The 27,801-nt window shown below is 48.8% G+C and overlaps 1 protein-coding gene across 1 annotated transcript in view; it reads left to right on the top strand.

Annotated features, from left to right (window-relative positions):
- The first annotated feature begins 427 nt into the window (after positions 1–427).
- Positions 428–27,801, top strand: part of Trabd2b (TraB domain containing 2B) — a 198,122-nt gene continuing 170,748 nt past the window's right edge. The window contains exons 1-2 of the mRNA XM_005072097.4: positions 428–1,049; positions 3,044–3,604. Coding sequence (XP_005072154.1) covers positions 948–1,049; positions 3,044–3,604 — 663 coding nt within the window. The 5' untranslated portion in view covers positions 428–947. The remainder of the gene's footprint in view (positions 1,050–3,043; positions 3,605–27,801) is intronic.

The raw sequence follows: 27,801 nt of genomic DNA, 5'->3' as shown, positions 1-27,801 counted from the left end.
GAGAGGAAAGGAGAGGGAGGAGGGGGGAGGCGCAAGCAGGGGAGGAGAGGAAAAAGTTGCGCTGGGAAGTTTGGAAAGTTGGGAAGTGGCTGCTGCGGGCTTCGCCTCCCTCCGCGCGCGTGCGAGGGAACGAGCAAGCGAGAGGGCGAGCGCGGAGCCAGCGAGCGCCTGCCATGCCCGGCAGACCCCGCCTCGCCGCGCCCCGGCGCCGAGCTCGCTCCGACTCCCTGCGGCCCGGCCCGGCCCGCCGCGGCCCCGGCCCCCGGCCCCCCGCGCCGGGTCCTCCCCTCCCCCGCCCGGCGGCCCCAGCCCCCCGCCCGGCCCGGCTCCGCGCCGCTCTCCCGCCCTCCTCTCTCCCTCCCTCCCGGCCGCGGAGCAGCATGGCGGAGCCCGGGCAGCGGCCGCGCGGCCGCCCGCCGCCCCTCTGAGCCGGGCTCGGGGGTAGCCGGGCACCTCAGAGCCGACCCCCGCCCCGCCGCGCCCTCCGCCGCACTTGTCCCACTGCGCGCCCCCTGGAGCGCCGCGCACCCCTGGGACCCTTGCGCGCCCCGGGTGCCCAGCATAACCCGAGATCCCCCGCTCACCCCGGGATCTCGGGACTGCCCCAGGAGCCCCGAGTACCCCTGGACCCTGACGGGGCTCCAGGACCGCCACGCGCTCCAGGACCCCTGTGCGCTCGCAGAATTCCTGGGCTTGGCCAACCCGGCTGAGCGCCCTGGTGAGGGGGCCCCGCCCCAGAGGATCCCCCTCTTCCAACAGACGGAGCCCCGCCCCAGAGGGACCCCCAGGTCCGACAGGGACATCCAGCCACGCCCCAGCGGGCTCCCAGCATCTCGCGCCTGGAGCCCTGAGCTCCAGAAGATCCTCGGTGCCCAGCTGGGGGCTCCCCGCCCTGCTAAGGGGGCGCTGCCCAGGAGGGTCCCCCGCATCCCGCGGGCCGGGGCAGGATGCACGCCGCCCTGGCGGGGCCGCTGCTTGCCGCCCTCCTCGCCACCGCCCGCGCCCGCCCGCAACCCCCGGACGGAGGACAGTGCCGGCCGCCCGGATCGGTGAGCGAGCGCCAGCCCCGCCACTCTCCTGCCTGTCTGGGCACTCTAGCCCGAGGGGCGATGGTTTGGGACCTGCCTTCTTTAGCCTACTTGCTCCACCTCTGCCCTCTGGGCACAGCCTGGACTTCTTTCCCTAGCATCTGTCCTCTGGGGCTCCAACGCTGAGCCAGCCCAGCCCAGATGGTTCCTTCTTTCACTTGCGGACAGTTTTCTCTAGACTTTTGGTCTTGGTTAGACGTTTTCCCGTTCTGTGCCCGCTTCTGACTCTCCTGTCTTTTATCTTGTCTTTACCCTTTGGTCTCTTTCTGCCTACTTCTGACTTCTTCCCAACACACCTTGACCTTCTCTACACTCTAGCAATCCTTTGGTGTTTTATTCACACACCCCTGCCTGGGCTTCCCTCTCTCTCCCTGGTCCTTTTTCTGACCCAAGGCCGCCCCCTCTTCGCCCCCGGGCTCTCGCTCTGTACCCCAGACCCCACCCAGCACCTATTGTCCCAAATGCCTCTGTTTCTTAAAGGGTAGGAGTCCAAAGGAGAGAAACAGAAATGACAGAATGAACATGCTTGTCTCTTATTCCCAGAGGGGGTCAAGTAGTTGCTGCTTCTCCCAATTTTCCTCCTCAACCATGGAATCTCATGATTTTCTCTTAACGTCCTTCTCTTCAAATAGAGATTAATGAATTGGCAATCACCCTGAACTGGAGGCCAGGAGACCAGAACACTGTTGCAGGGTCCTCTTGGGCTGCCCTAGTAGCAGAGCATAGGTTGGCCATGGGCAAGGTGCACAGCTAGCAGCCAGCCCCTGTGTACAAGAAACCACAGCTAGCTGGAATGCACTGTGCATTGTGCATTCAGATTTACAAATCTTGATGGTAAAAATAAGGTACTGTTTCCACCACCCAAAATGAATACTTTTCAATTGTGTCAGAATCAGGTAGGAAAGTGTTATGACTTGACCTTAAATCACTGGTCACTGATCACCCCAGGGACTTTTCTAGATGCAAAGTGGCTTTGCCTGAGAGAAATAACAGTCCCCTAGCTTCTGTGTCTTTCTAAATCTTAATCGGTACTAGAAAAATAGCCCTGGTGTGTGTGCCCCTGCTCAAGGCACACAACCCTAGTGTGTGCCTAGGTCACAGAAAATGACAGACCTGGTGATGGAAAAACAGGTATCCTTTGGTGGGGAAGTCTGCAAAGCACCCCGAATAGGTGTATTTCTTGAGGGTAATTCTATGGAATCCTCTCCTCTCAAACCAGAAATTGAGACTTGATTTGGCTTTGCAAGGTTTTAAAACACTTTCTCATCTTTGGCCTCAGCGAGTGGAGCAAAGTAGCTAACACCCCAGACGTGCCCTCCAAGAAGAAAACCTTACCCACCCGGATGAATGGGAAGTGACTGTTGAAATAGGTGTGCTATTTTTAATAGGTGTTCTGCTTTCAGAGTGCTCTTGGCATGTGTCTTCTAATGGCTGTATTTAAAAGTTATATGACTTCCTCTTTTCTTGCCAGAGCAGGACTCTTGGTCCCCCTCTCCCCACCCTCTACATGAAACACTACTGGTGAAGGTTTGGCTTGGCCAAGCATGAATGTTCTCAGGTGGTGTGGCAGCCCTTGGCTTTCACAGTGAAAGCCAGTCATAAAGCGAGCCTCCCTTCATTGCCCACTTCCTCTGTGCCTGGCACCACTCTGAGGGCTTCAGATAGGTATGTTCTGTTTTTCAGTCCTACCAATAACTTCCATTCTCCCCCCCCCGCCCCATTTTACAGAAGAGGAAACTGAGTCTGTTGGAAGTGAAATGATGGACTGAAAATTATTCGATAAAGATAGGGCAAAGCCAGCATTTGAATGTGGAGCTTTTAACTTGCAAAGCCCTTGCCAGTGGGCCTCTGTCTTCTGGCCCCATGTACCCCTGCCACCTCGCTGTGCCAACTCTGGCTCTGGTCTGCTACCTTTGGCCTCACTGATCTGCCCCTCCTCTCCTCTCTCCTTGTAGCAGAGGGACCTAAACTCCTTCCTGTGGACTATTCGGCGCCATCCCCCAGCCTACTTGTTTGGCACCATCCACGTTCCATATACCCGAGTCTGGGACTTCATCCCTGACAATTCCAAAGCAGCCTTCCAGGCCAGCACCCGTGTCTACTTTGAGCTGGATCTGACAGATCCCTACACCATCTCGGCACTGGCCAGCTGCCAGCTGCTGCCCCACGGGGAGAACCTGCAGGATGTGCTGCCAAGAGAGCTCTACTGGCGCCTGAAGCGCCACCTGGACTATGTGAAGCTGATGCTGCCCTCATGGATGACACCGGCCCAGCGTGGCAAAGGGCTGTATGCTGACTACCTGTTCAATGCCATCGCTGGCAACTGGGAGCGCAAGAGGCCAGTGTGGGTGATGCTCATGGTGAACTCACTCACAGAGACAGATGTGCGCTCCAGGGGTGTTCCTGTGCTGGACCTCTACCTGGCCCAGCAGGCTGAGAAGATGAAGAAGAGCACCGGGGCCGTGGAGCGGGTCGAGGAGCAGTGCCATCCTCTCAACGGGCTCAACTTCTCCCAGGTAGGAACCCAAGTGCCAGCCTAGCCATAAGTGTCTTGGTCCTGGTCTCTGATCTTTGTCATGCTCCAGCAGACAGGCAGAGCCAGGTCCCATCCCCCTCTACCCTCCACCCTCCACTCTCTGCACCAAGCAAAAGCATCTCTCTGGCCCTGGGCTGCTTTGTTGGGGTCAGGGGAAACTACTACTACGTGCCAAAGTTTGGGTGTTTCTTTCCATTTCAGTGGTTCCCTGTTGGGGATATCCACTCCCCACCTGCTGTGCTTGCCTGAGCAGAAAGAATTTCCCCGGGAGCATCACAGTGATACAAAACAGAAAGGGGGAGCCCATTTGCAGCAGGCTTCCCCAGGCCCTGGGGACTTGGAGCCTGAGGCTGTCCTGAGGTTGTTTGGACACTCGCCTGTGAGTGTGTCTGCTTAGAAACCACACAGAGGCAGAGGACATGGAGCCTAGGCTGTGCTGGCAGGGGAGGTATTGTGGGCTTGGCCTCCACTAGAACTAGTTTGCTGGTTAACGCCAAGTTCTTCACAGATCCTTGGGGCCTTTGCTAAGGTCTACGACTCAGGAGCTAGTTGCCGCCTTAAGACTGGAGGAAGATCCAGTCAGTGAGGAGAGTTTTAGGGAAATAATTTCAGAGAAATGTGTTTGTTTAAGGTTGACAGTTTTGATTTCTGAACCTAGGGAGCAGGGGAGAAGGGAGGGGCTTAAGAGGTTTAAAGTCTCTGGCTGTCAAGAGACCTGATCCAGCAAAAATGTCTTTAAAAGCCTGTCTCTGTGGACAGAGGTCATTCTCAACTCACTGGTTCCAAACTCAACTCCGAAGCCCTGGGAACAATAAGTTCACATCTGTGCCTAGAGAACAAGGCTGTCAACCCAGGATGGGAACTCCCTGCTTGTGACTTTTAAAAGGGGGCCCCAATACGGGGTCTGGGTTGATGCTCTAAGTGAAATGTGGCCTCAAGACGTGTGTGCTCATCATTAAGGAGATAGACTCATAAAATGACTAGACCCCAAACTCTGTCCCTGGAATCAGACCCAATTGCTCCAGAGATGTTGCAAGCTCCTCACCAGGGAAACGGCTGCTGAAGCTGATTCCCCCTTCCGAGATCTCTGGCCTTTGTTTTTCCAGGGGAAATGCAATATTGTCCCCAGGGAGGTAAGAAGCCAGATTGATTTGCCGGCCAAATGAAAGGCGGGTTTGTGAGTTCTCCTGCTGGCTCTCCCATAATTGTGGAGTCCTTACCCAGAGGGCCCGGTGGCAGGAATATTGGGGCAGTTAGTCACGCCCCGCAGGGTTCTGACTACGCCTGCCTCCATCTCCACGGGGAAAATCCTGTGTATTCTATGCCTCAGTGCGGGAGCCCTCTGAACAGAGCGGCTCTCCTCTTCTGAAGCACTTCCCCTTTGCCAGCCCCGTGAGCTGATATTATCAGTGGTCCAGGGGCCCCCAGCACTCACCGCCCGCCCATCTCATTTTGGAGGCAGTTTTGTGGGCGGCCTCTCTGCCCATATTCCTCTCATCTAACCTCCATAGATATCTATTTTAGTTTTGGGGAGGTGGAGGATCCACTGTCACTCTCGACACCCTCTTTGTACCAACCACAGAGGAACCTGATGAGGGCTGGAGGGAGCATTGGAGCTCTCTGGTTAAACAATCCCTGGCTTTAATCTGTCTCTCTTAAAACAACAAAACTATCTTTCTTCGGGGGTCTGGAAACACTGCTGTTCAACCAAATGACGGCTCTGGTGGGTTGAAAACATTTGCTGCAAAGTGTGTGAGCTTATGTTTTAGGAAAAGTTACTGAGAACCGTTCATCGGCCAGCAAGGAGCCCGCTGACAATCTCCAAAGCCCATGTTTGAAGATCAAACAGACTCCAGTTTCTGTTGCAAAAACACTCCCACCCCACCACCAGCCTGGGCCCGCTCTTCAAATTGTTCTTGGGTCCAGCTTCTTGAAAGGGCTGTAGAAAACAAATCTCAGGCAAAAGAAAACAGGAATCCTCTCATTTCCTAATCTGCACACCCTTCACCACCTGCCCAAGAGCCTGACGGCACCAATTTGTCCTGATATCATTTTGGAGGGAGGTGATGAAACCTCTCCTTCATCCTTCTGGGCAGCAACAGGCTAACTGGGACAAGTAGGAATCCAGAACCTGGGCAGAGTTCATTAGGGATCCTCAACCTGACAGTCAGAAATGCAATTGCCTTCTCAGTAAAATTGCGTGCATACATGCATACACAGTTTGATAGGCACATCTGTGATGCGTTATTGTACCGAAATATCTGTTATGTGCATCAGATTTTTTATTCTTTCTTTCCTCGAAGCATTGCTGTTATTGCAAAATTGGGGGTGGGCAGTAAGCAAGGAAGATGAGGAAAAAGCTTAAAAGACTACTTTTATGCTAAGGCTGGAGATTTTAGTTTTAATTTTAATGTCTTGAAGCATTTTATGTATGTTTTTCCCTTGGTAGAAATGTGTATTTTTGCTTGACAAGTAAAGAAGGAAAGTTTAAATTGGGCTTATGGAGCAGGGGGACACGGGGAGCTTTGAAAGCTGGTAACCGTTCAGCTTGCAGGAAGAGCAAGCAGGTCTCATGACAGGTTTTGACCTTTGCTTTCGAAAATAAACTCAAGGTGCTAGCTAGATTCAGTATCACCAAGGGTTTGCCATGTGACCTTGGGCAAGTCAGTTCCTTTCCCTGTGCTCAGTTGACTCTGCCTATGAAACCAGACACCAGGATTAGGTCATCTTTCAAGTCCCTTCCAGCCCTGACATTCCGTAGGGCCATTCTAATCAGTTGCACGTGCCGGGCACCCAGCAGGGAGCTGCACATGTATTCCCATCTCACTGAATTCTCCTTGTAACCCTTTGGCTTTCTCAGGTGGGCACCAAGTTCGGTCGAATGACTTGCCCAAGGCCACATGGCTAATAAGGAACAGAGTCAGTCTGTGGGAGCTATACATGACTGAAGAACTTCCTACGTGTAATCTCTGTACTTGGTAGAGTCTCAGTGGGCTCCATGGCCGGGGAAAAAGAGCAACTGGAGAAGCGGGCATGCCATTCTTCCAGCCTCTATCCAACCTCTGCCCGGCAAAGCGAAGCTGGACTATGGGAGGGGCGGTGGAGAGTCAGGCCTGTTGGCACAGTCCCATAATTGCATCTCCTCATGAAGCCGGCACAGGCGATCACAAGTTCAAGCCTACTTACGGAGTCTGCCCAGGCAACTTAGTGAGACCCTGCGTCAAAGTTCAAGAGTAAAAAGAGGACTAGGGATATATGTCAGCAGTAGGAACTTACTGCACACTAAGTACTTAGGGACTAGATTCAACCCCTAGTGCTACAGAAAATGTGATGGTGACAAGCCCCTGCTTTTGGGAGTCTAGGATGCTTGAGCCTTTAGGCCAGATCTTATGGCAGTCTTAGAACATGGAGATCCTTAATGGCTCCGCTTGCTGCTTCCAGGGACTGGTACTGATTGCCACTACTCCCTCTGGGGCAGCGGTTCTCAGCCTGAGGACGGCAACCTCTTGACAAACCTCTGTTTCAAAAAAAAAATCACATTACAATACATAACAGTAGCAGAATTACAGTTATGAAGTAGCAATGAAAATAATTTTATGGTTGGGTCACCACAACATGAGGAGCTGTATTAAAGGGTCTCAGCATCAGGAAGGTTGAGAACGACTGCAAGACTCTCAGGTCTTTGGCTACTTCTGCCCATTCACACTATATGGTGGAGGCACTGGTTGAGAACACTTGAGTTAGACGGTCTTCCCAGGTTTGGTAAGAGAACAAGGATCATGCTGTTGCGTCCATTTCTGGGTTTTACCAGCGGGCACTGGTGCTATCCAATGGCTGGAGCATACCTGCTAAAAGTGCACAAGATGTTCATACAATTCTTCGATCTCTTCCTCCGGGAGTTAGAAATCACAGAATCAGTTGCTGATTTGTGCTGGGCGCAGCACTGGACCCCAAAGGATATTAACTCTAGTCCCCAGGGAAGGACTACAAACATTATTGTCATTCTTATTGTAAATTGAAACTTGAAAAAGCTGCATCATTGCCTGTGGTTACATAGACAGACTCAGTGGACTCAGGAATGTCCATTGCTAACACCCATACTCTTTAGGTGTTTCCAAGGTGGACTGATTTTGTTTTTTCATAGTTCATGACGTTATCTGGTGAATTTGTGTCTATGTATGTATGTATGTATGCAAACATGCATGTATAGGTGTGTGTGTGTGGTGTATCATTATTGATAAAGTAAAATATGAAATACAAAAGAAAAGTAATTTAAAAGTACTGAAACTTTTTTCTCTAGATTGTAAATTGAATCTTAAGATAATTTTAAAAGAGGAGTTCCCAAAGACATTCTGGGTACCATCTCCCTGGAATTCATCACCAGTTTCACTTGGAACTATTATGAAAATAGCCCCCAGTTGAAGCTTAGCCTGCTCAGAAAGACCTTCCGAGTTGACATATAGTGTTATCTGTGTCTTGCTCATCAACAGGTAGGAAGTGCGTTATAAATATTTGCAGAATGATGAATGAGCGATGGTCAGCAACTATGATGTGCTTCCTTTATCCCCTTCTGTAAAGCAGCATGGTGGGGTGAATGTATGAAGGTAGGTTACACAAACTGCAGCAGTGAATCCTCTCTCATAAACTTTAACAGCTGCATTGCTTCCTATAGGAACACAAAATAGAAAAAAATCATCAAGTTAGTTATCTTCATCCCTCTGAGACACTATGGCAAGACACCTTATATAAGTCCTTTATAAACACTGTCCACGATTCCGGAGACTGTGAAGGTCAAGGTCATGGTACCCGGAGATTTAGTATGTGATAAAGGTTCATTCTTCATAGATGGAACTTCTCAGAACCCTATCACGGTAGCAAGGGACAAGAGAGAATAGTGGCTTCCCTCAGGCCTCTTTCCTATGACATTGTGAGCCAGTCTCTTCTCAGAGTCCTACCAACCCTTAATTGGTCAGTCTGGGGGTTAGGTGTCAGCATATGAATTTTGGAGAGACACAGACATTGGATACATAGCATGGGGAGTTCTGATTCAAGGCAAGCACTCCATTTCTGCCTTACCAATGACTTCACACCAATCAGTTTCCCTCCACGAGCCTAACTTGTCTCCTTCGTTCATGGCAGTATTGGGCTAGACAGTTTCCAGTGCCAACTCAGTGCCCTCTGTAACTCACATGTGTGGCCCCATAACTTAGAAGGCCCGAGCCAACCCTCACCACAGCTTTAAGCCTGACTTATCTGTCGGGAGGCTTGTCCTTGGTGGATCATGGTTAATGCCTACCTGTCAGGAAGCTGGTGGTTCCTGGAGGTGGGGTGAGGATGAGGGATCCTCCTGCTAGTCTGCAGAGCAGAGAGAGACTCTCAGTCGGTGTGGCATAGCCCGCTTGACCCCTGCCCGGGCTTGATCCTCTCCTTCATTAAGGATCCCCTCCTTCACCTTTTCACTCATTAACCACAGCAGTCACAGTGCAGGATCTGGGCCAGGGACCTGGGAATGAATGGCATAGGGTTTTGCCTGCTGAGAGCTCATTACCTAGGAAGGAGTATGTGTTGCTTTTGTACCCTGGAAGGTGGCTGTTACTAGTCCTGTCTTACAGAATGGAAAATTCAGCCTCACAGTATCCTGAATATTAGCGGTTCCTGCATCCTGTTTCTTTACCCTGCATAACGGGAGACCCTGCTCTTCCTTCTGCTGGTGTCTAAAAGCTTTCAGAACCAGTCACTATCTCTCAGATTCTCCAAGAATGCCTGTTCCTGAGAGCTGGGGCCTCTTAGAGCGTCTGCAGCAGGCAACCCTCCAGTCCACATTGCTGGACTCCTCAGCTGGCCTCCTGTGAGAGCTCAGCGCTCTCCTTGGGATACTGGATATCCTGAGCAGACCTCAGGCCACACGAAGTGCCTGCTCTCTGACATTCTTGGTCAAGGGTTGATTCAGCATAGCTCATGTAGCTCTAAAATTAGGTCTGGAAAGTAGTGTTTCATATACATCAGCCCACCACCCATGCTGTGCCTACCCCAATTCACAACCCTGTGGCCAGGAGCTGTTCTGGGAATGTCTGCCACATGTTGGGGCAGTCCCTCCAGTGACCCTGTCTCATATGTACACATAGATTGTTTCTGGGTCCAGGTGGCAATTTGCAAAACCAGGCCCTGCTGATGCTACAGGCTCTGACTGTCTTGTCTCTGTGACCTGATTGATCCAAACCTTCATATCGGGTGGCAGACCCAGAAGCAGAAGCACAGGACAGTGTAGACACCTCCGTCAAAGGACCCTGAGTGCCCAAAGCCAGAGGTGATAATGCTTGAATCAGAAACTCACAGCAAAACTGCCAGGCTCAGGACTTCTCTACCCAGGAGCCCTAACTCTGTGGCTCAGAGAGCCAGAGAATGGTGAAATCTTAGACCCTTCAGCTCTGAGACATTTTTTGGACCGGAAGAATCTTCACGTCATGAAATCCTAGCCTCTTAGCTTTGAAGCATTTTCAGCTCATCAACACAGACTTCTAAAATCTTGGAGTTGGAAAGGGCCATTTCTCAAGAATTCCAAGAAGCCCCATGTGCAAGCATGTCTGATCTCCTTCCCCCAAGCCGCTCTCCATTCCCCAGCCCAGAGAAAGCCTTCCTTACCGCCAAAGCACTTTCTGATGGAGATAAAACTGAGCGCGTGCCTTTGTTAATAGTTCCCATTTGGACTTCTCTCAAAGCCAGAAAGAGGTTGCCTGGTAAAGCAGCTTTCTTAGGGAGGAAACTGAAGAATGCTGGCAAGCACCCGCAGCTGCCAGCCCAACGGCTGAAGCTCCCCCCCCCCCCCCTTGAATTTGCTTCTAAATATTATCCACTTCACTCCCTTTTATCTCCCATCACTGGCTCTCTGTCCACACACTTAATCCACAGGCAGCCGGTGGCCCAGCCTTCAGCTCTCCTCCCTGGCTGCCAAGCCGTCTCGCCAGGTTGCTCCTCCAGGATCCGTAGGCTTCTAAGTCTGTGTAGTATGTCCTGCCCCAAGCTTGGAAGCACAGTGGCTTCTGCTGGGCCCCCTCCCTCTCCAGGAATTTCCTACTTTTTCTCTCCCGCTTCTGACTCCCCCAGTTTTTGATTTTCAAGGCTCAGCTCAAAGCTGCACCTCTTCCAGGAAGTCTTCCGAGAATGCTGTCAGGTCTGAACTGGTGAAGACTTGGCCCAGAGATTTCTTTTATGACCGTGCCACATGTAGTGTTGCCCTCCGAGGAATTCTTCATCGAATTTTATGACATTCTTTCACCACTTCTATATTTGACTTTATTACTTGGGCAGACTTTCTTTCCTGATTCTAACCTAGTCCAACATGGACTCACAAGGGATTGCGGAATTGAGCTGAGTACACTCCAGTTCAGAAGTCTCTGTGGGGTAGCCTGTGACTGAGTGTTGACTACACTGTCTAAAAGGCAAGGCTGTCTCATGCCCTCAGCACTGACCCTAGCATCCATGGATCTCTTAGATTCATCACTCTCTATCCTAGAATATTCTGTTGTTTTCTTTTCTTTGTTTGCCATTTATGATTCCCCCCTCCCCCCACATGAAGTGCCAGAGCATCCCCAGGCTCCTTCCTCCCTAACATCTTTTCATGTCCAAACACCTAATCTGGTCCTCCGTGATCCTCATGGTTTGGGGCTCCAGTGACCTTGAACTGCACAGACTTTCTCTCCCCTCCTATCACTATAGTCCTTGGTCATGGCCACACGTCATCTTATACGTTCCCTGCTACTTGAGGGCCCCTTCCCAAGTTTTAATGTCTAGCTAGCTCCCTCTCACCTGAACAGACTGTCCTTGTTAAAATCCTGGGCTCTTCAAACAAAAGCTGCTTCATAGAAAGTCTTATCCTTGGTCACCGGGTTATGGAATAGTATCTATGACCATAGTTTAGCAGTTTGCATTTAGGTGCAACAATGTGGCTGGCCACTAGCATTGTGTTTTGGAAGGACTGATGTGTAAGTTGTACTTGGCCCATTCTGAATGCATGGCTACCTTTGAAGAGAGCCAGGAAGTCATTAGAGGGGGCTCATAAGTGCCTGGGCCCCAGAGCCATTTCTGTAGGACAGACTTGACCTTGGCATTTGTGTTCTTGACACCCGTTGCTGGAGCTGTTTCTTCCTTACTGTCCCTGGGGGAACCTGCCAGCACTCAGCAGCGTCCCGTCCGGCAGATAGTGCACACGTACATCTCTCTGTCCTGAAGTACCCAGACTTGTGTTTACCTTTTATTCTCTGACTCCTCTCTTTCCCACCCACTGGGTCAAGAAGGTCAGGAAGAAGCATTGGAAGTTTCCTTCTCATTTGTTGTGACCTGACACTGTGTTCTTTGCATAAGGATCCCTGGTTTTCCCTTATTTTCAGTAGCATCCGGGTAGAATTTACCTTCAGAACCCCATATTCATTCCTACTTAAGGTTACTTTACACACCAGGGGACAGGAGCCCCTTTCATTGGGAAGTCTTTGGTGTGCTTATTAAGACCACAAATAACCCCAGGCAGATTATACAGTCTGTCTTTGTCTTGGTTTCCTTTTCTGTCAACTTTATGGGATGCTGTAAGGGCTGATTGGTCTAGAGTACTGTAGTATAGTATTTTATTTTTCATTTATAAAATCACAATCAGTGAAGGGTTTTTTTTCAGAAATGTTTCCAGCTCCCTTGTACCATGCACATGATATGCGATAGAGGTGGGCGTGAAGAACACCTATGCTGAAGCGTGTACATATGTGTATGTGGGGGGGGGGTGGTGCTTCCTTTTTCAGGTAGAGAGAAGACAGAAATGAGCCTGCTGTGAGGCTTGGGGACACGACGTACATTGTACCCATCCCCCCCAACACACACACACTCACACACACACACACACTCCTGACTGCAGGACACCTCCTGGAGCCAGGAGGAACCTCTGAGTTCCATTTCACAGAAGAGGAGAGTACAGCCCTGCCCCAAATCCCTGGTGCAAAGATAAAGCCAACACATCCGTCCCCCCACCCCCTATCCAGTCCCGCCCTTTCCCGCCCTGTCAGGGGCATTTAAAGTTTTTGCTCTACGTTATCTCCATGGACTAAATGTGCCTGTGAGGCTCTTAGTCATTTAAGCCTTGGGTCCCATTGGAAAGACTTATTCAGAGATAAAGATACAGTGGAGAAAGGCCGATTAGGAATCTGGCTCATTGTAAAAGCCTTATTTCCCATAAGGTTCCTTTCTTCGAGGTGGTTGGCCATAAGTTCGACAAGCGACAAAAGTCTACTTGTCAATGATCTGTCCAACTGTTTATGCCCTGGTTGCATGCAGTCTCTAGAGCTTCTCCTTCTGTCCTAGAACAGATAGGACATCACCCCAGTCCCCTCCCCCTTGCATCTTCACCCCCCCCCTCTCCCAACAGTGTGGTTACTGAGCTCGGGAATGGTATCAGAAGTGTTTTCCAGTCACTCGCACCAGGTGTTGGGATTACGGGTGTGTCCCCCAGTGCTGTGGCTGTGGCATTGCTAGACTGTGGCCACTTTGGAGCATCAGGCTCTTTATGCAGGTTGAAGGGCTGTGGGCTGGTCACGGGCTGGGTACACTGATATACTTTGGGACACCTCCAGTCACAACACTCAGTCATTGTGCTTGATCCTCACGGGGATGTTTAGTTGACCCAGCAGTTGAGTCCCCATGCTGAGGCCAGCTGCTGGTCTTGGAGGTGATTTTATGTCCTTGGCTTCCATCAGAATAGTTTTGCTGGGAGGGTGGTGAGAAAGGAATGCCAGACTCTGGGTAGAGGTGGCTTTGAAGTGCTTTTAGGAATGGGAATGGAAAGGGTGGTCCAGGAAGAAGATGCCAGTTAAGCAAAGGAGCCAGCATGGAAAGCGTAGAAAGCGGCATGAGAAAATCCTTCCCACCCCACCCCCTTGCTTTATCTTTGCCCCTTTCTCTCCAGTTCTCAGGATAGCCACCCTGATTTACTCTCTATTATGTGCTAGGCCTCAGGTTTATCACAGTAAATTCATAAAACAGTCCTGGGAGGCAGTATTTCCCCATCTTTAAGGAAACTGAGAATAGATACCTTTATACAAATGAGGACACCTAGATTTGATGCCTTAATCAAGAAGCTGGACTGGAGCTCCCTGCTTTGACTGGATGGAAACCATGAGGCTCACACAGCCCCCACAGAGGTTACCGTGCAGTCCCAGAGATGCCTGTGAGCTGCGAGTATTAGCTGAGGTGGTCTGGTGGTCATTTTAGTTAGAACTCCTGGTCTCCTCTCAGGCTGCCTGTGTCCTGAGGTTGGGAAGCCTACCCAACACTAAAGACAGTTCTCTGTCCCTGTTCTTGGTCTCCCATGCTCACACACTGTGTTTGCTTGGTCAGCCTGGTGGGAGCTATGTGGTCTGACCACCGCAGCACACAGTCCTGACCGTCAGTGGTATGAAAGGTCTGACTAAATCCATTCTGGCTCAGTCTTGCCTGGTCTCTGCTTGTTCCCTAGGACAGGGACAGACTGAATTTTGAGAAGTTCAGGCTGGAGACTCAGCTGTGTGTGGGTTATGAGGGTGACGGGGGAGGGGGACTCTTTCTTGTCTAATCATCCTTTATCTCCGTTGCTTAGACAAGTGGACATTAACAAACAGCATCAGCTCAGAGTTCCCGGGAGGGTCAGGGGCAAAGCCTGATGGGACTTTAATAACAAGAGCTCTCTGCTCTCAGCAGTCCTCAGCCGTGTGGAGTTTCCCGTTTTGCTTTTTCCTAAAGAGATGTATCCTGGAAATACTTAGTTGACAGGATTAGTTATTAAAATATGCTTCATCTATTCACTGTTTTCACTCTTCCTTGGCAAGTACTCCTGGGAATTACCCTGTGCCAGACTCACTTCCAGGCTCTGGGGTTCAAGACGACTGTGGGGCTGGTGGAGAGGGGAGGAGTTGCTACGACAACAGAAGTGAGAAGAATAAAAACCCCGGGGCCTTTATACACACTGCCCCACTCCATCTTCCAGGCAGCTTTCAGGTAGATTTAATCCCACTTCGTGAGCCATGAAGAAGGCTCAGAGAGATTGTTCACTCACCTGGAGTCACACAGCAAATAAGCGGAGGGTCTGGAGTTGAAACCATACCAGTCTGGCTGCAGAGCCTGTACTGTCCTCTCGGCATCTCATGGAAAGAGGACCTGTGCTCCAGAGGAGGAAAGTGTGAGCAGTGACAGAGGGCTGAGAGACTGCTGAGTTCCATTGTTCTGAGGCAGGCTGCAGCTCTGGCAAGGAAGGAGCCAGGGAGGCCGCTTGCCTGCACAGGGGTGAGGGATCTAGACTTTGGGACTAAGAGTAGAGGCTGAGCCTCACAGGCAAAGGATGGCAGGTGTGCTCAGGGCGAGAGTGCAGAGGACCTGACCACTGCACATCCGTTGTAACGGCCGTGTGGATGGCTAGGACGCTGCCCTGAGGCACTGTGTGGCACAGAAGTCAGAAATTGTGACAGAGTGCCACCCTGAGAACTCTCTATGAAATCTGCCAAAGTAGCTTCACAGAATGCTACTTCCCAACTGTCTGTCACTAGTAAGTACCACCTACAGAGGGATTGACTAGGGCTCAGGTCATCTCGATGTCCTATGGCTGCTTCCAATAGGGCTGAGCCTGAAGGGGCTGAGCCTGAATCCTTGTTATTCAGATTTTCTTTTTTGGTTTTTTGAGACAGGGTTTCTCTGTATTGTCTTGGAGGCTGTCCTGGAACTCGCGTTGTAGACCAGGCTGGCCTCGAATTCACAGAGATTCGCCTGCCTCTGCCTCCTGAGTACTGGGATTAAAGGCGTGCGCCACCAATGCCTGGCTGTTATCCAGATTTTATGGTTACAGATGCTCCACTGAACATAGTAAACACTAACCTCTCTGCCCCTGCTGCCATGAATGCTTGGCTTTAGTCTGAGGCCACCTGATCTCAGCACTGAAGGGCCAGTGGCCATCCCCAGGTTCAGAAGCAGCTGCAGGTATGGGGTAAGGTGATGGTGGTAATGCTAATCCAGATTGAGGTGAGTCACTACTCACCACATAGAACACACTGGTGAAAGCCCCGGGAAGACACATGTGGCCACATTGTGGAGTCCTGGCAATTGGACTTAGGCTTGGGTGCATTGGCAGGAATATTGTCCCTACTATTGTGTTCTGCCATTCAGATTTCTTTCAGCTAATGACTGACTCAGTGGTTCATTTATTCATGGGTTTTGGATTGGAGCACCTCACCCAGGGTAGCCTGTATATCCCCAAGCTCGTAGGCCCGAGAAAGCCTCTGTGCTGTGAGAACCCATCACCTGATCTATTAGAACAAGAATGTGCCCACTGCTGTCACAGAGTGGGGATCCCAGCTTCCTGAACTCTCCATCATATTTGCCCTTAGATTGGCTGGTGTCTGAATGAGTACAGCTATGCTTATTTATTACAGGGTATTGGAGGAAAGCCTGGCTACCGTTTCTAACGTAGCTGCAGGGTCTCACATAATCCCTGAGTTTCACAGGATTTGTTTGATAGCAGGTTGAGGGGCATGTCACCTGTTCAAAATAGGAGTGAGTTGAATGCTGCCTGAGCAGAGGCAGGACACTGGAGGGCCTGCCATCCACAAAGAGAAGCATGCTGGTCATGAATCCGATGGTGTGTACTAAGGCCAGCTTTCTCTTAGCTGAGCCTCTTTAGTGGTGTGAGATTGGGAAACCCGAAACCGTACCCCTCCTGAAAGAGCACTTCCTCAGTTGGCTCTGACCCCACTGGAGAGTGGCATTTTGTCTGTTCTGTGTTTATGCCCTGACTTCTCCATTTGTCCATTTGGACTCAAGTTCTTTGAGGATAGGAACCTTACCTAATGACGTTAGATTCCCTCGGGGCTTGACTGCAAACACATACTCAGGGGTTATGTGTACAATCAGCAGCTACATCTCCATATCACCTTGTGAGTATGAGGGTGAAAAAGCAGAAAGCCCCAAACTCCTCACCTTACCCCCATCAGCACCACCGAGGTTCCAGATGTTCAGCTCTTAAAGTCAAGAAGCTCAGCAGTCACCTGTGTGCTCCATTGTGGCACCAGGTGTTTAGGGTTTTGGATGGCTCTAGCCACTGCAAGTATTCTCCCTTCTCATGCTCTGACCATCTCCAGGTGGGGCCAGGCAGACAGTGACATCCCACCGATTCCTTGCTTCCACAGTGGCCGGTCCTGTAAGTGGGAGCTGCTTCTTGCATGGAAGGGATCTTCCCAGCCCTCCGCAATAGCCTTCTTCCTCATGCCTCTGTGTTTTTTTCCAGGGCATGGATCAGAGCTTCTGTTTGCTGGTCATTCCACGATCCTCACACAATATAAATGAAATCTGCTAAAACCAATAAATTCAAACCATGTGTGAGGCATTGGGAGGAGCCAGGACGTCAGAGGGCCGCAGTGTGAGGTGGCGTCAGTTCTGATGGCACCCAAGCTGATTTGTATATGAGAAAAGTAAATATCCAAAGCCGTAAACAGCCCTGGGTCTCCCACTCTCTCTGGGATTCAAAGGCGTTTAATAGGAACACACACTCTCTGTTTCTTATAAACAGAGCCAGAGTCTCTATGTGTGCTGACCTAAATTCTGTGTTTTCAATCCCAGGCAAGCCAGCCAGGCATCCTAGTCATAGACTGCAGACAGGCTGGGCCGTCGGCTTGGTTTCCTTCTATCTGGTTTTGGCAATTGGTCTAGCATTTGTGCTTTATAAAGAATCACTTCTCCATTTCTTTGTTGTGTACAACCCTGTGTGTGTGTGTGTGTGTGTGTGTGTGTGTGTGTGTGTGTGTGTCTGTTTGTGTCACATTAGCAGAATAGCCTGGGCTGGATGTCTCAGGAACAACAGAAACATATTTTTGTCTGTTCTGGAGGCTAGGAAGTCCAAGACCTAGTTGTCTCTGTCTGTCATGACATACTTGGTTCTCAGATGGCATGCGTGCGCTCACGTGGCAGAAGGCGGTGAACTCGGGTCTCTTTAGTCCCTTTAAAGGCCCTAATCCCATCGCTACACACATCTCCAGACCTAACCTCTTGACATCACTCATTGCACATTAGATTCAGCATACAAATTTGGAGGCAAAGCATGCAGACTCTGACATGATAGCAGTGGGTGGAATGAGGGGCCATTCCCAGTCTTCATGTGAGGAATATGAAGTCCAGGGGTACAGTTTGTCCCAGATGGTACATAAGATTGCAGCTGAGCTGGGCCTTCAGCTTCTCTTCTTTTGACCCACCTAGTTTTCCCTGTGGATACTGACTCAGAACCCCAGAAGCACCTTTAGGGACCCCTTCCTGGTTGCCTCACCCCTGCACTATCTCGTGGAACTTGCCTTTCCCCTTGTTCTCTGAGTTCTCTGAAGTTTTTCTTTTCCATCCTGCATAGTTTTAGCTTCAGAAGGAACTCCCAGAAAGGAGAGTTGGGTAGGAGGCAGTCAGGTCTCTGCCCATCAATTGTGGGGACTTCCTAAGAGTTTTAAATGTGTTTCCACCTATGTAAGATGAGGGTGAATATGGCTGACTTCTCAAGATGGTTGCCGGGATAAGTGGAGCTCAGGCAGGCTGATCACCCATGGTTGCTTCACCCTGCTTTTTCTCCAGGTCTTACCCCTTTGAATGACCCCATAACTTGGACATTGGAGAGAAAGTGCCCATTAAAATTGCCTAGGACTGAATGGGCCAGCCTTGCACATTCATGAAGGTCCATAAAACTGGTGAAACCTGAACCTAATCAGTGGATTATAACAGTGTCCAATGTTTTTGATGTTGTGTAGCGGTGTTTAAAGTGTCACCACTGGGGAAAACGGAATAAAGGGCATCATATCTTCTTTTTTAATTTTAAAAATTAGAAACAAGATTGCTTCACATGTCAATCCCAGGTAGGGCATCATGTCTTCTAACTGTGTATGAACTGATGATTTGCTCAAATTGAAAATTTTAATTAAAATAAATGAATTAGAACTGGTGATGAGGCTTATCAAGTGCTTGCAACATAGTGAAAGAGGGCCTAGGTTTTGTCTCCAGCACTGGGGAAGGAAGGAAGGAGGGAGGGAGGGAGGGAGGAAAGGAAGGGAGGGAGTGAGGACTAAGAGAGGAAGGAAGGAGAAAATGAGGGGAGGGAGAAAAGACAGAGGAAGAACAATGGACTAACCTTGCTGCCGCCTTCCATCATTAATTCTTTTAAGCCTGCTGCATGACAGGAACTGTCAGTGAGTACAAATGAAAACATTCCCACCTCCATCTCCTACAGGTACTCAAAGGAAGTTTCCCTCGATAGCTCTGTTTAAAATGACAAGTTATTTCCTTGAACAGCTTTTTTCTCCCACACCACCCGCCACCTGTCGGCATCCTGTATGTCTTACCTGCATATTGCTCCTCACCCTGTCAACTCCATGAATACAGAGACTTTTGTCCCCGTTGTCATATCCTTAGTTCCTGGGACAGACCTGACACATGGCGAGTAATCAGCCAATGTTTGCCAAGTGACTGAGAGGTGGCAGACAGGAAACAAGTACACAAATGATTCGTAAGAAGTCTGGGAAGGTAAATGAAGAAAACAAACCAGGGACAAGGTGGGGGGACTGACTGTGGGTGTTTCTGCAAGCCTGGCAGGCCTCCCTGTAGTGTGAAGGGTAAAGTCCCAGTGTCTTAGCTTATAGTCTGCTTGTTAAATTTCTTCTTGTCTTCATCCACTAGTTGTGAGCTCTTGCTATGTGCAGGGCTCTGTGGCCCAGGCCGCGATGAGGCACACAGCATCTTGTCCTGGGAGGCTCACTGGTCAGGAGGGGAAGGGACAAGGACACAAGCAGCGTATGGAAAGGCAGAATGAAGACACACTTTGAGGTCTGAAAGCCTAATTTCCGGTCCTGCCTTCACTCAGTGGCCTGAACCCAATTTACCAGCCCCCCCCAGCCCATCGGGGTGACTCCACAGCTCTAGTTACACCACTCCCTAAAGTCTGAACTCACTAGGTCCTGTTTCCTACAGGAAGTCTTCCGTGACTGCCCCAGCTCCCACAACCTGTCGTCTGTAAGCACCCGTGCTACTCTAGTCTGTGCTGCAGCATTTGACCCCAGAAGAGAGTCTTGCATTTATTTGCTCAACTACAGCAGAAGCTGAGCTCAGGTGCATAGTGGGCCTTTGGCAGCATGCTTGGGGCTGATGGGCTTGAGAGCATGGGAACACTGACTCATCATCAAAGAGGGCAGGCTTTGTTGTTTTTCTCATTGACCCAAGCTCTCATTTAGCCACTGGTGGTTCAGTTGGGGGGTAGGCTGAGGCTGCCTTTACAGCGGTTCAAGTGCATTGTTAACAAAGAGATCATGCAAGCGATCTGCCCCAGACAATGTTTAACAGACTTCAGGAGCGGGACTGTTTGCTCAAAAATCCTCATAAAGCGAACAAAGATATCCGTGCAGTGTTTATTGCTGCACATTTGTTCATTGAACAAATGTGTTTTGGAAATAAACCTTTGACTGGAGAATAGCATTGATTTGTAGTATTATTTGAGGATGGTACTGAGTGTTCCTCACATGAACTTTCCCCATCGTTAGTATCTTATGTTAACAGGGTCCATTTGTCACAACTAATGAACCAATATTTATAGGCTGCGGTTATCTAAATGCCATACTTCACTTGCATCTCCTTATTTTCTTCCTAATGCCTTTTTTTTCTATTCCACAATCCCCTGTGGGTACCACAGCCCATCATTTTCATGTCTCCTTTAACTCTCTCTAGTTGGCACTGATGCTTTCTTGGACTTTCCTCGAGGATATGCAATGACCTCGGTAGTTTCAAACTGTCTCTCAGGTAGGATTAGTATGAGGTCTATATGTTTTTCTTCTCACAAGTAGACTGGAATTATGTGTTTGCAGGAGGAAGACCACAGAGGTAAAATGTTGCTCTCATCACAGCAGGGGACAAAAGAGATGTTGCTGTCTCTGGTCACCTGCATGAAGAAGTTCCTCAGGTTTCCCCCCAATCTGTCCACACTGCGTACTCTGGAAAGAGGTTGCTGTAAGCAGTCCATCCTGAGGAGAGAGTCACACTACCTCAGGAAGTGTGAGCTAAATCCTCACTGCGTGCAAAAGGAAGCGCTGGGATATGGAGCAGAGGGGGCGTTCATGAGACCACCGGCCTGCCTAGCGCAGGAAAAAGCATTGAGTTTTTATTCCAATGGTGGAAGCTGTTGGTTTGAAGCATGGAAGATCTAATTATTGTTATCATTTATTTTTAAAAGCGGAGGAAGCTAGGAGATCAGCAGGGGTGCTACAGGAGTTGTCCAGGTGAGGGATGGTAGTGTCTTCGATCAAGGGAACAGGCCAGTGGAGTTGGCTTTGTTTGGGAGGTGGAACTGGCACTGTACCTGGTGGACCACTTCCAGAAAGATGAAGAAACTGGTGCAGTGCTGGAATGTTTGGGCCCACAGCGGTGCCTCTAGCTAAAATGTGGGGAGGTGGGAGAGAAGTAAAATTAGAAAATAAATGTATGTATCTGGTGCTGTGATTCCTTGGAGAAGGCCATCTGAACCCTTGTTCTTGTGATGACAGCATCAGTAGCAGTGCTCTCTCTCACTCACATCACATGGCTGGAGGGACTAGAATAGTTTTCTATCTTCACTTATGTGCCACCTTTCCTGCAAGTCCACATTATTGAAATGGAGACAGCACACGTGAACTGTTTGTGGAGGGTGATCTTGGATCCTGGTTATAAAAACATACTAGGCACCTGGGGATCTTGCCTTGGGGTCACCTCTTTCTGGGCTCAGGCACTAGGTGCTAGGCAGTAGGTAGACATGATCATTTCTGGCCTCTCCCAAAGGCCAGCACATAGGATTTTCTTTTTAGTAATCATATTGGTTTGTGTTGATGTACGTTTCCAGTAAATTTCATCATCAAATACTTATTATCAACTCCAGTATGCTGTCTTAGAAGTGGACCCCTCTCTAGTTGGATGCCTAAGACATCAAGAAAATAGGACAGAATGCATGTGTAGCATGTCCAGCAAAGCATGCACAATCATAGAAGTATAGTTAGCCTCCAGACAGGAAGCCCATGTCTTCAGAGATCAGCTCTTAGATGGGATGAACAGAACTGTCAACGTGAAGGGCATCAAAGGACCATGGTATGTGGCTGGAGTTTCTGTTATGGAATTGGAGAAAGGGAAGCTTGGGAATGAAAATGGGTGTGAGGAGGTCGACAGAGGGGCTTGTTTTCATTTGTGCTCCTAGAATACAGTACCAAAGATCAGGTAGTTTGGCTTGTAATTCCATATCACAGTTCATCATGGAAGGAAGTCAGGACAGAAACTCAAACAAAGCAGGAACATGGAGGCAGGAACCAATGCAGGGGCCATGGAGGGGCACTGCTTACTGGTTTGCTCCCATGGCTTGCTCATCCTGCTTTCTTATAGAACCCAGAAACACCAGCCCAGGAGTGGCACCACCCACAATGGGCTGGGCCCTCCCACATCAATCAGTAATTAAGAAAATGCCCTTCAAGCTTGCCTATAGCCCCATCTTATGGAGGCATTGTCATTTGTTTATTTGTTTTTGAGGACAGAATTTCTCTGTGAAACAGCCCTGGCTGTCCTGGAACTCACTAGATAGATGAGTCTAGCCTTGACCTTATAGAGATCTGCTTGTCTCTGCCTCTGGAATACTAGGATTAAAGACATGCGCCACCACTGCCCAGCTTCAAAGTATTTTCTTAGTTGAGGTTCCCTCCCCTCAGATGACTTTAGCATGTGCCAAGTTGACAAACAACTATGGAGCATGACAATCCTCGAGGCTGGAAGTTTAGAATCAAGGAGTCAGGACTCTTCTGATCGTAGACAGTTGTCTCCTCATGCCTTCATGTGTTAAGAGAGCAAAGCCAGTTAGCTTTCTGGGGCCTTTTTTTTTTTATAAGGGCTCTAATTATCCACAAGGGCTTTACCCTCATGACCTAATCCGCTCTCAGAAGCCCTCCCCCAATACCATCTCATCAAGGGGTAGGATTTCAACACATGAGTTTGAGTTATACATACTCCATCCATAACAGTGCTGAAACACTGATTGTTGAACAGAACACATGAGTGATTGGAAAATAGATTTTACCAGTGCCTGGAGGGTTGCAATGCCAGATTGGGTGTCAGTGGTTTCCATGAGCAAAGGGGATCCACCACTGGGTGAAGCTAGTGTGTAGTGGAGGAACTGGTAGAAACCAGATCCTGAAGAAAGATGTTTGAATCTCTGGCCAGTATTTAATTTATTATAATAATAACAATTCTGCTAATAATAACAATAATTTTTATAACTACTTAATTAGTGTTATTTTTGCCGGAAAGGCCTGGTTAGTTGCGCGCTTGGCCCCGTCTGTGTGTGATTAGAGGTTATTGACTTATCTTACGATTTTGTTGTTTTCTTCGCTCGTTGGTCTCTCCTGATAGTCCGTCTCACTGTTGGCTCTTGGGCCTGTGTGTGCTCCACAAGATACCACAAAAGCACAATCTTTGACAAGGTAAATATGCCAAATCCTTATTACAACATTTAACCACTTAGGGAGGTTTTTGCTGTGGGGTGGGGGGGTGGGTGGGGTGGTGGGAATGGAAAGAAAAGTCCAGATTGCTTTGATTAGCTGCATTTTTTCTCTCTGGGTGAATGGGAAGGCTTTGGTGGGAACCTCAGCATTTGAGGCTGTTTCCAGGAAAGTGAGGAAAGTGGTGGTGGAAGTTCTGGAGTCTGGGTCTAGAGCACCTGGAGTGGTGTGGCACTGGGTCAGGTTCTTTAAGGGACATCAGAAATACGTGTCTATCTCTTCTGCCCACTAGAATGCAGTGTCTTTGAGGCATCGGGAAATTTAGACTGGACAGACCTATGTGGTACAAAATGGACCTCATCCTTGGTTGGGTGACCATGAGTTACATGGAGACTCATTGTCTTAAGGACTTGGGTTGGTGACAGATCATTTCCAGGGTGGTGCTGAGCATAACCTATAAGTTTCTCATGTTGTCTGTTTGGTTCTGCAACTTGGGCTGGGAAAGACAACACTTGTAAGATTAAGTGTTTGTTTGTGTAACCAGGAGAAGAGACACATTGCAGCTGCGTGTGGCTCAGCATCCTGGCCTAGGATCCAGCCTATTTCTACACATAGATTTTTAGTGCATGTGCTGAAGTATTTGGGGAGTACAATGTGTCAAGACCCCTCAGCAGATAGGATATTTAGCCATGATGTAAACCAGCCTTTCCATCTTCAAGACTGACAACTTCTTTTATTTGCACTTAAATAGTATATTAGAATTCAGTGGGCCACGACCCCTTTGGGGGTCATATATCAGATGTCCTGCATATCAGATATTTATATTATGATTCATAACAGGAACAAAATGACAGTTATGAAGTAGCAATGAAATAATTTTACGATTGGGGATCACCACAACATGAAGAACTGTGTTAAAGCGTTGCAGCAGTAGGAAGGTTGAGAACCACTGCTATTAGATGATATTATTGTTCACAAATATTCACCCCCAGCCTCCAAGGTTGTAGAATTTGACCATGTGACTTGTTTCATCACTTTAGTAGATAAAATGTGTTCCCTTGCTCCTTGACTTTGGGCTTGGCCATATGACTTACCTTGGTCATTACAAGGCAAGCAGTGCCTTAGATGTGATGTGCATACTCCACTCTTATCATGCCATCACTTGACTTCTGCCTCTTCAGCCTGGGTCCCAGAGTGAATGCAGAAGGTCCCATGGACAAACCCAGGCCAATGAGCACTCAGCTTGAGTGCAGTCCAGCTCCAACCAACGCACGGGTGAGAATGAATAACTATTGCTTTCAGTCAAAGTTTTGAGCTAATTTATCACCAAACCTGATGAGTAAGTCTCAACCAAGTGGTAGACCATAAATAGGCTGTGGATGGAATCAGGGGGTGAGGACAGGTGAAATGAGAGCACAGACTTCAGCTGGTTCTCAGAGTCTTCAGTGCCAGCACCAAGATTGGGTGTTTTTCACTAGGCAGGGGAGGCACTGAAAGTCATTGAATGGAGGAGGCCTGAGATCCCAACCCTGTTATAGAGGGTAAGTCTGCAAGTAAGTGCAGCATGGTTAAGTAGTCCCTATGGACCTGTTGGAAAGGTGTTAGTGTTTGCCTTCCAGTTGATCCTAGCTCCTGCCACTGTACCTTCTAGTAGGTACTTCAGAAACATTTGGTGAGTGAAGAAATGTGTAAGAGGATCATCTAGGCATTTGAGAATTAGGATGTAATGCAGACATCTCTACTAATTTGCCTCTTTGTTCACCCATTCACCTCTCCCCCATGTGTCTGCTGAACACTTAGGTTAAAAAGTGCTTGGTCTGGGGTTTGGGCTAGATAGCCTGTGGAGGGAGCCACAGCCATTTTCCCCACGCTTCTTGTAAAGGGGCTCAGGCCACCAAGGAGACAAGGCTGGAGTATGACAGTGGGGAGTAATGGCAGAAGAAAAATTGGGTGCTGGGAAGGAAGCTTCCAGAAAGAACATGGCAGTAGAATGTCTGCCATCTTTGGCAGCTTCCCTGGGACCAAGACAATGTCACCTACTTACCTGCTAAAGCCAAGAGCTAGTTCTTCAGGGGTCACCAGGTCTATAAAATGACCTTTCCCTCTAGGCCACACTCCTAATGCCTCACTGTCCTATCTCCTTAGTTTATGTGCCTTTGTTCTTCCGACTGCTTTGACTAGGCCATGGGCTGGGTGTGGAGAAACATGGATGTCTGAGGAACTCACAGTCCTGTGACTCCTAAATCCTGAAAGTGTGATGCTCAGTGCATTGTATTCCCCTTCTAGGCTGTGTCCCCGCCTGAGAAATGGGCACTGATAGGTCTGGATTCAATTCCCACTTCTACACCCTACTAACTGTGTGACTTTGAGCAAGTCACTCACTGTCTCCCTGAGCCCCTGTGAAAGCTGGTCTAATTCCCGTGCACAGTGACAGTTCTATGGCATGGATGTGTGGTAGAGATGTAATGTAACCTTTGACAATGCCATCTTGTTAAAAAGTACCTAGGGCTTGTTGAGATGGGATTAAAGCCCTGAGTTAATGCCCTGCGTGGGAGAACCAGTCTTTTCTTAATGACATATCTGTGAGCATTTCTAGAACTAACCACCAGCCTGCGAGACATGAAATCCCTGCTTGTGGGTCTCCTTGGGGTATAGTAGATATCAGCAAGCAAAAAAGCCCTCCAGGTTTCAGTGCTGTCTGCTTAGCCAGGATGTTAAACATCACATTTCCTGTGATAACTGTGAAGCTGGGGGTAGCCGGGTTCCTGGAGCTCAGGGTGGATGGTTCTGAGGATCCGCTGGATTTCCTGGGAGAGAGGACAGTGGTAGCCTGTGGGGCAGGTGCTTGCTGGGCTCATAGAGTTCTTCAGGTTACAAAAACAGCCACCCATTCGTTTCTCATCTATTCAGCAACTTCTTTCTGCTCACCTGCTCCGTGTCAGGGAAAGTCTCAAATTATACAGTGTTGAGGACCTTCATGAAGCAAACACCATTTGACAATATCATCCTCGAGCTGACCAGACAACTAAGAGTCATTGTCCCTCGGTGGTCACTCACATCCAGTATTCTGGCTTTTTGAGAGCTGGTTTGGACACTTGGGGACTTGCGTAATAGAAGTAAAATGACAACTATATGTGCCACAGGAGCACATATAGTTTACTTCTTAGTCTCTCTAGGAAAGGGAATTGCTGAGCAAATTAGAATGGTAATTACAGTGTGCATCTGGGTCATGAACACAGAGTTATCACAAGGCAAGAATGTTGTTATGAATCAAATATTACCATGCTAATTGCATGAGTTCTTATCTCTGTGAAAGCAGGTATTGGAAGTGTCTCTAGCAGGTGATCTTTCTGCCTAGTTCTTGTTACCATGGGAATCAGTTAGTCAGGGGTAGTGCCCAGCACATGCCCCACCACTGCATTCTGCATTACAATCATCAGTATTATTTGGCCTTGAAAACTGTGCTGTGCACTGGAAGATAACACACAGAGAAACCTCAATTAGGCAGCATCAGTGTAGAGTGAACACTTAATGAAACCACGACCCTCGGCTATTATGATGTTAGCCAAGGGATCGAAAGGACAGCTCTTAAAAGTGTGTTTACCTCACACAACATCCTACTCTTCTCCATGGAGACTTAGGGTCTGTAGTCGTCCTGGACCTCACATAATGCAGTGTAATAGTTGTTTCTTCCCTAGATGACCCTAGGCTGCTGTTGTTTCCTAATCTGGGGGGGGGCTTTCCCATCAGAGACAGACTGAATATTTTTTGTCTTATTGAAGCTGTTGTTCTTTGCAACTTACTAATTGCTTTTAGTTGTTGGTGAACTTAGAAACCAGAGAACCAGCCTTATTAAGTATGAATCCAAACCTAACCTGAATAATCTCAAATGATACCATGGTATTCTTCTGGGGGTCAATACCATGAATGCAGTAGGTTGTTAATATTTGTCTGTTTGAACATATGTTCTCGATATAGGGAGTTGCTATATATGGAACATGGAACTTACTGATCACATTATATATATATATATATATACATATATATATACATACATACATATATGTGTGTGTGTGTGTGTGTTCATTCTTAGTCCCACGCATGCATGATACATAGGAGGTGGTTAATTCAGCTAATTTAACTTCACAAGGATTCTCTCCATGAACAGGGACCCAGTCCATTCCTTGTTCATGAAAGCGTCTGGTGTCTGGGAAGTCACTATCATCTCACTAAAGGAAGATTTGGCTGAGTGAGAAGTATGGTCTTGAAATAGCTGCCCTGGGGAACCTGAGTTCCTGTCACAGGAATAGGGCCAGCAAAGGCCAGGCACCAACTCTTTCAGGCGCATGATTGAGAGGAGCTAAATATTTATTTATCTAGTTTTTTAACCCCTAAGACTTTTAAGTATAGTCAAAGTACACTGAATTACCAATCTCTTTGAATGGTCACATTGACTGCTTTCTAACACCCCCCCCCACCACACACACACCTTTGAGCTTGAGCAAAGATGTGTCACCTGACACTCAAGCAGGGTCTGCACACAGTTCAGGTGAGCGGACCTCTTGCTGGGGGCATATGCACGACTGGGGTGTGTTGCTTCTTACCAGGGTGTTTGGTGAGCACCTCTTTAATCGCTCTCATCGCGAGATGA

This window comes from Mesocricetus auratus, unplaced genomic scaffold (genome assembly GCF_017639785.1).
Source record: "Mesocricetus auratus isolate SY011 unplaced genomic scaffold, BCM_Maur_2.0 Super-Scaffold_100014, whole genome shotgun sequence".
Lineage (NCBI taxonomy): Eukaryota > Metazoa > Chordata > Mammalia > Rodentia > Cricetidae > Mesocricetus > Mesocricetus auratus.
The sequence above is the reverse complement of the archived record's forward strand: the minus strand, read 5'-3'. Positions and strand labels throughout refer to the sequence as shown.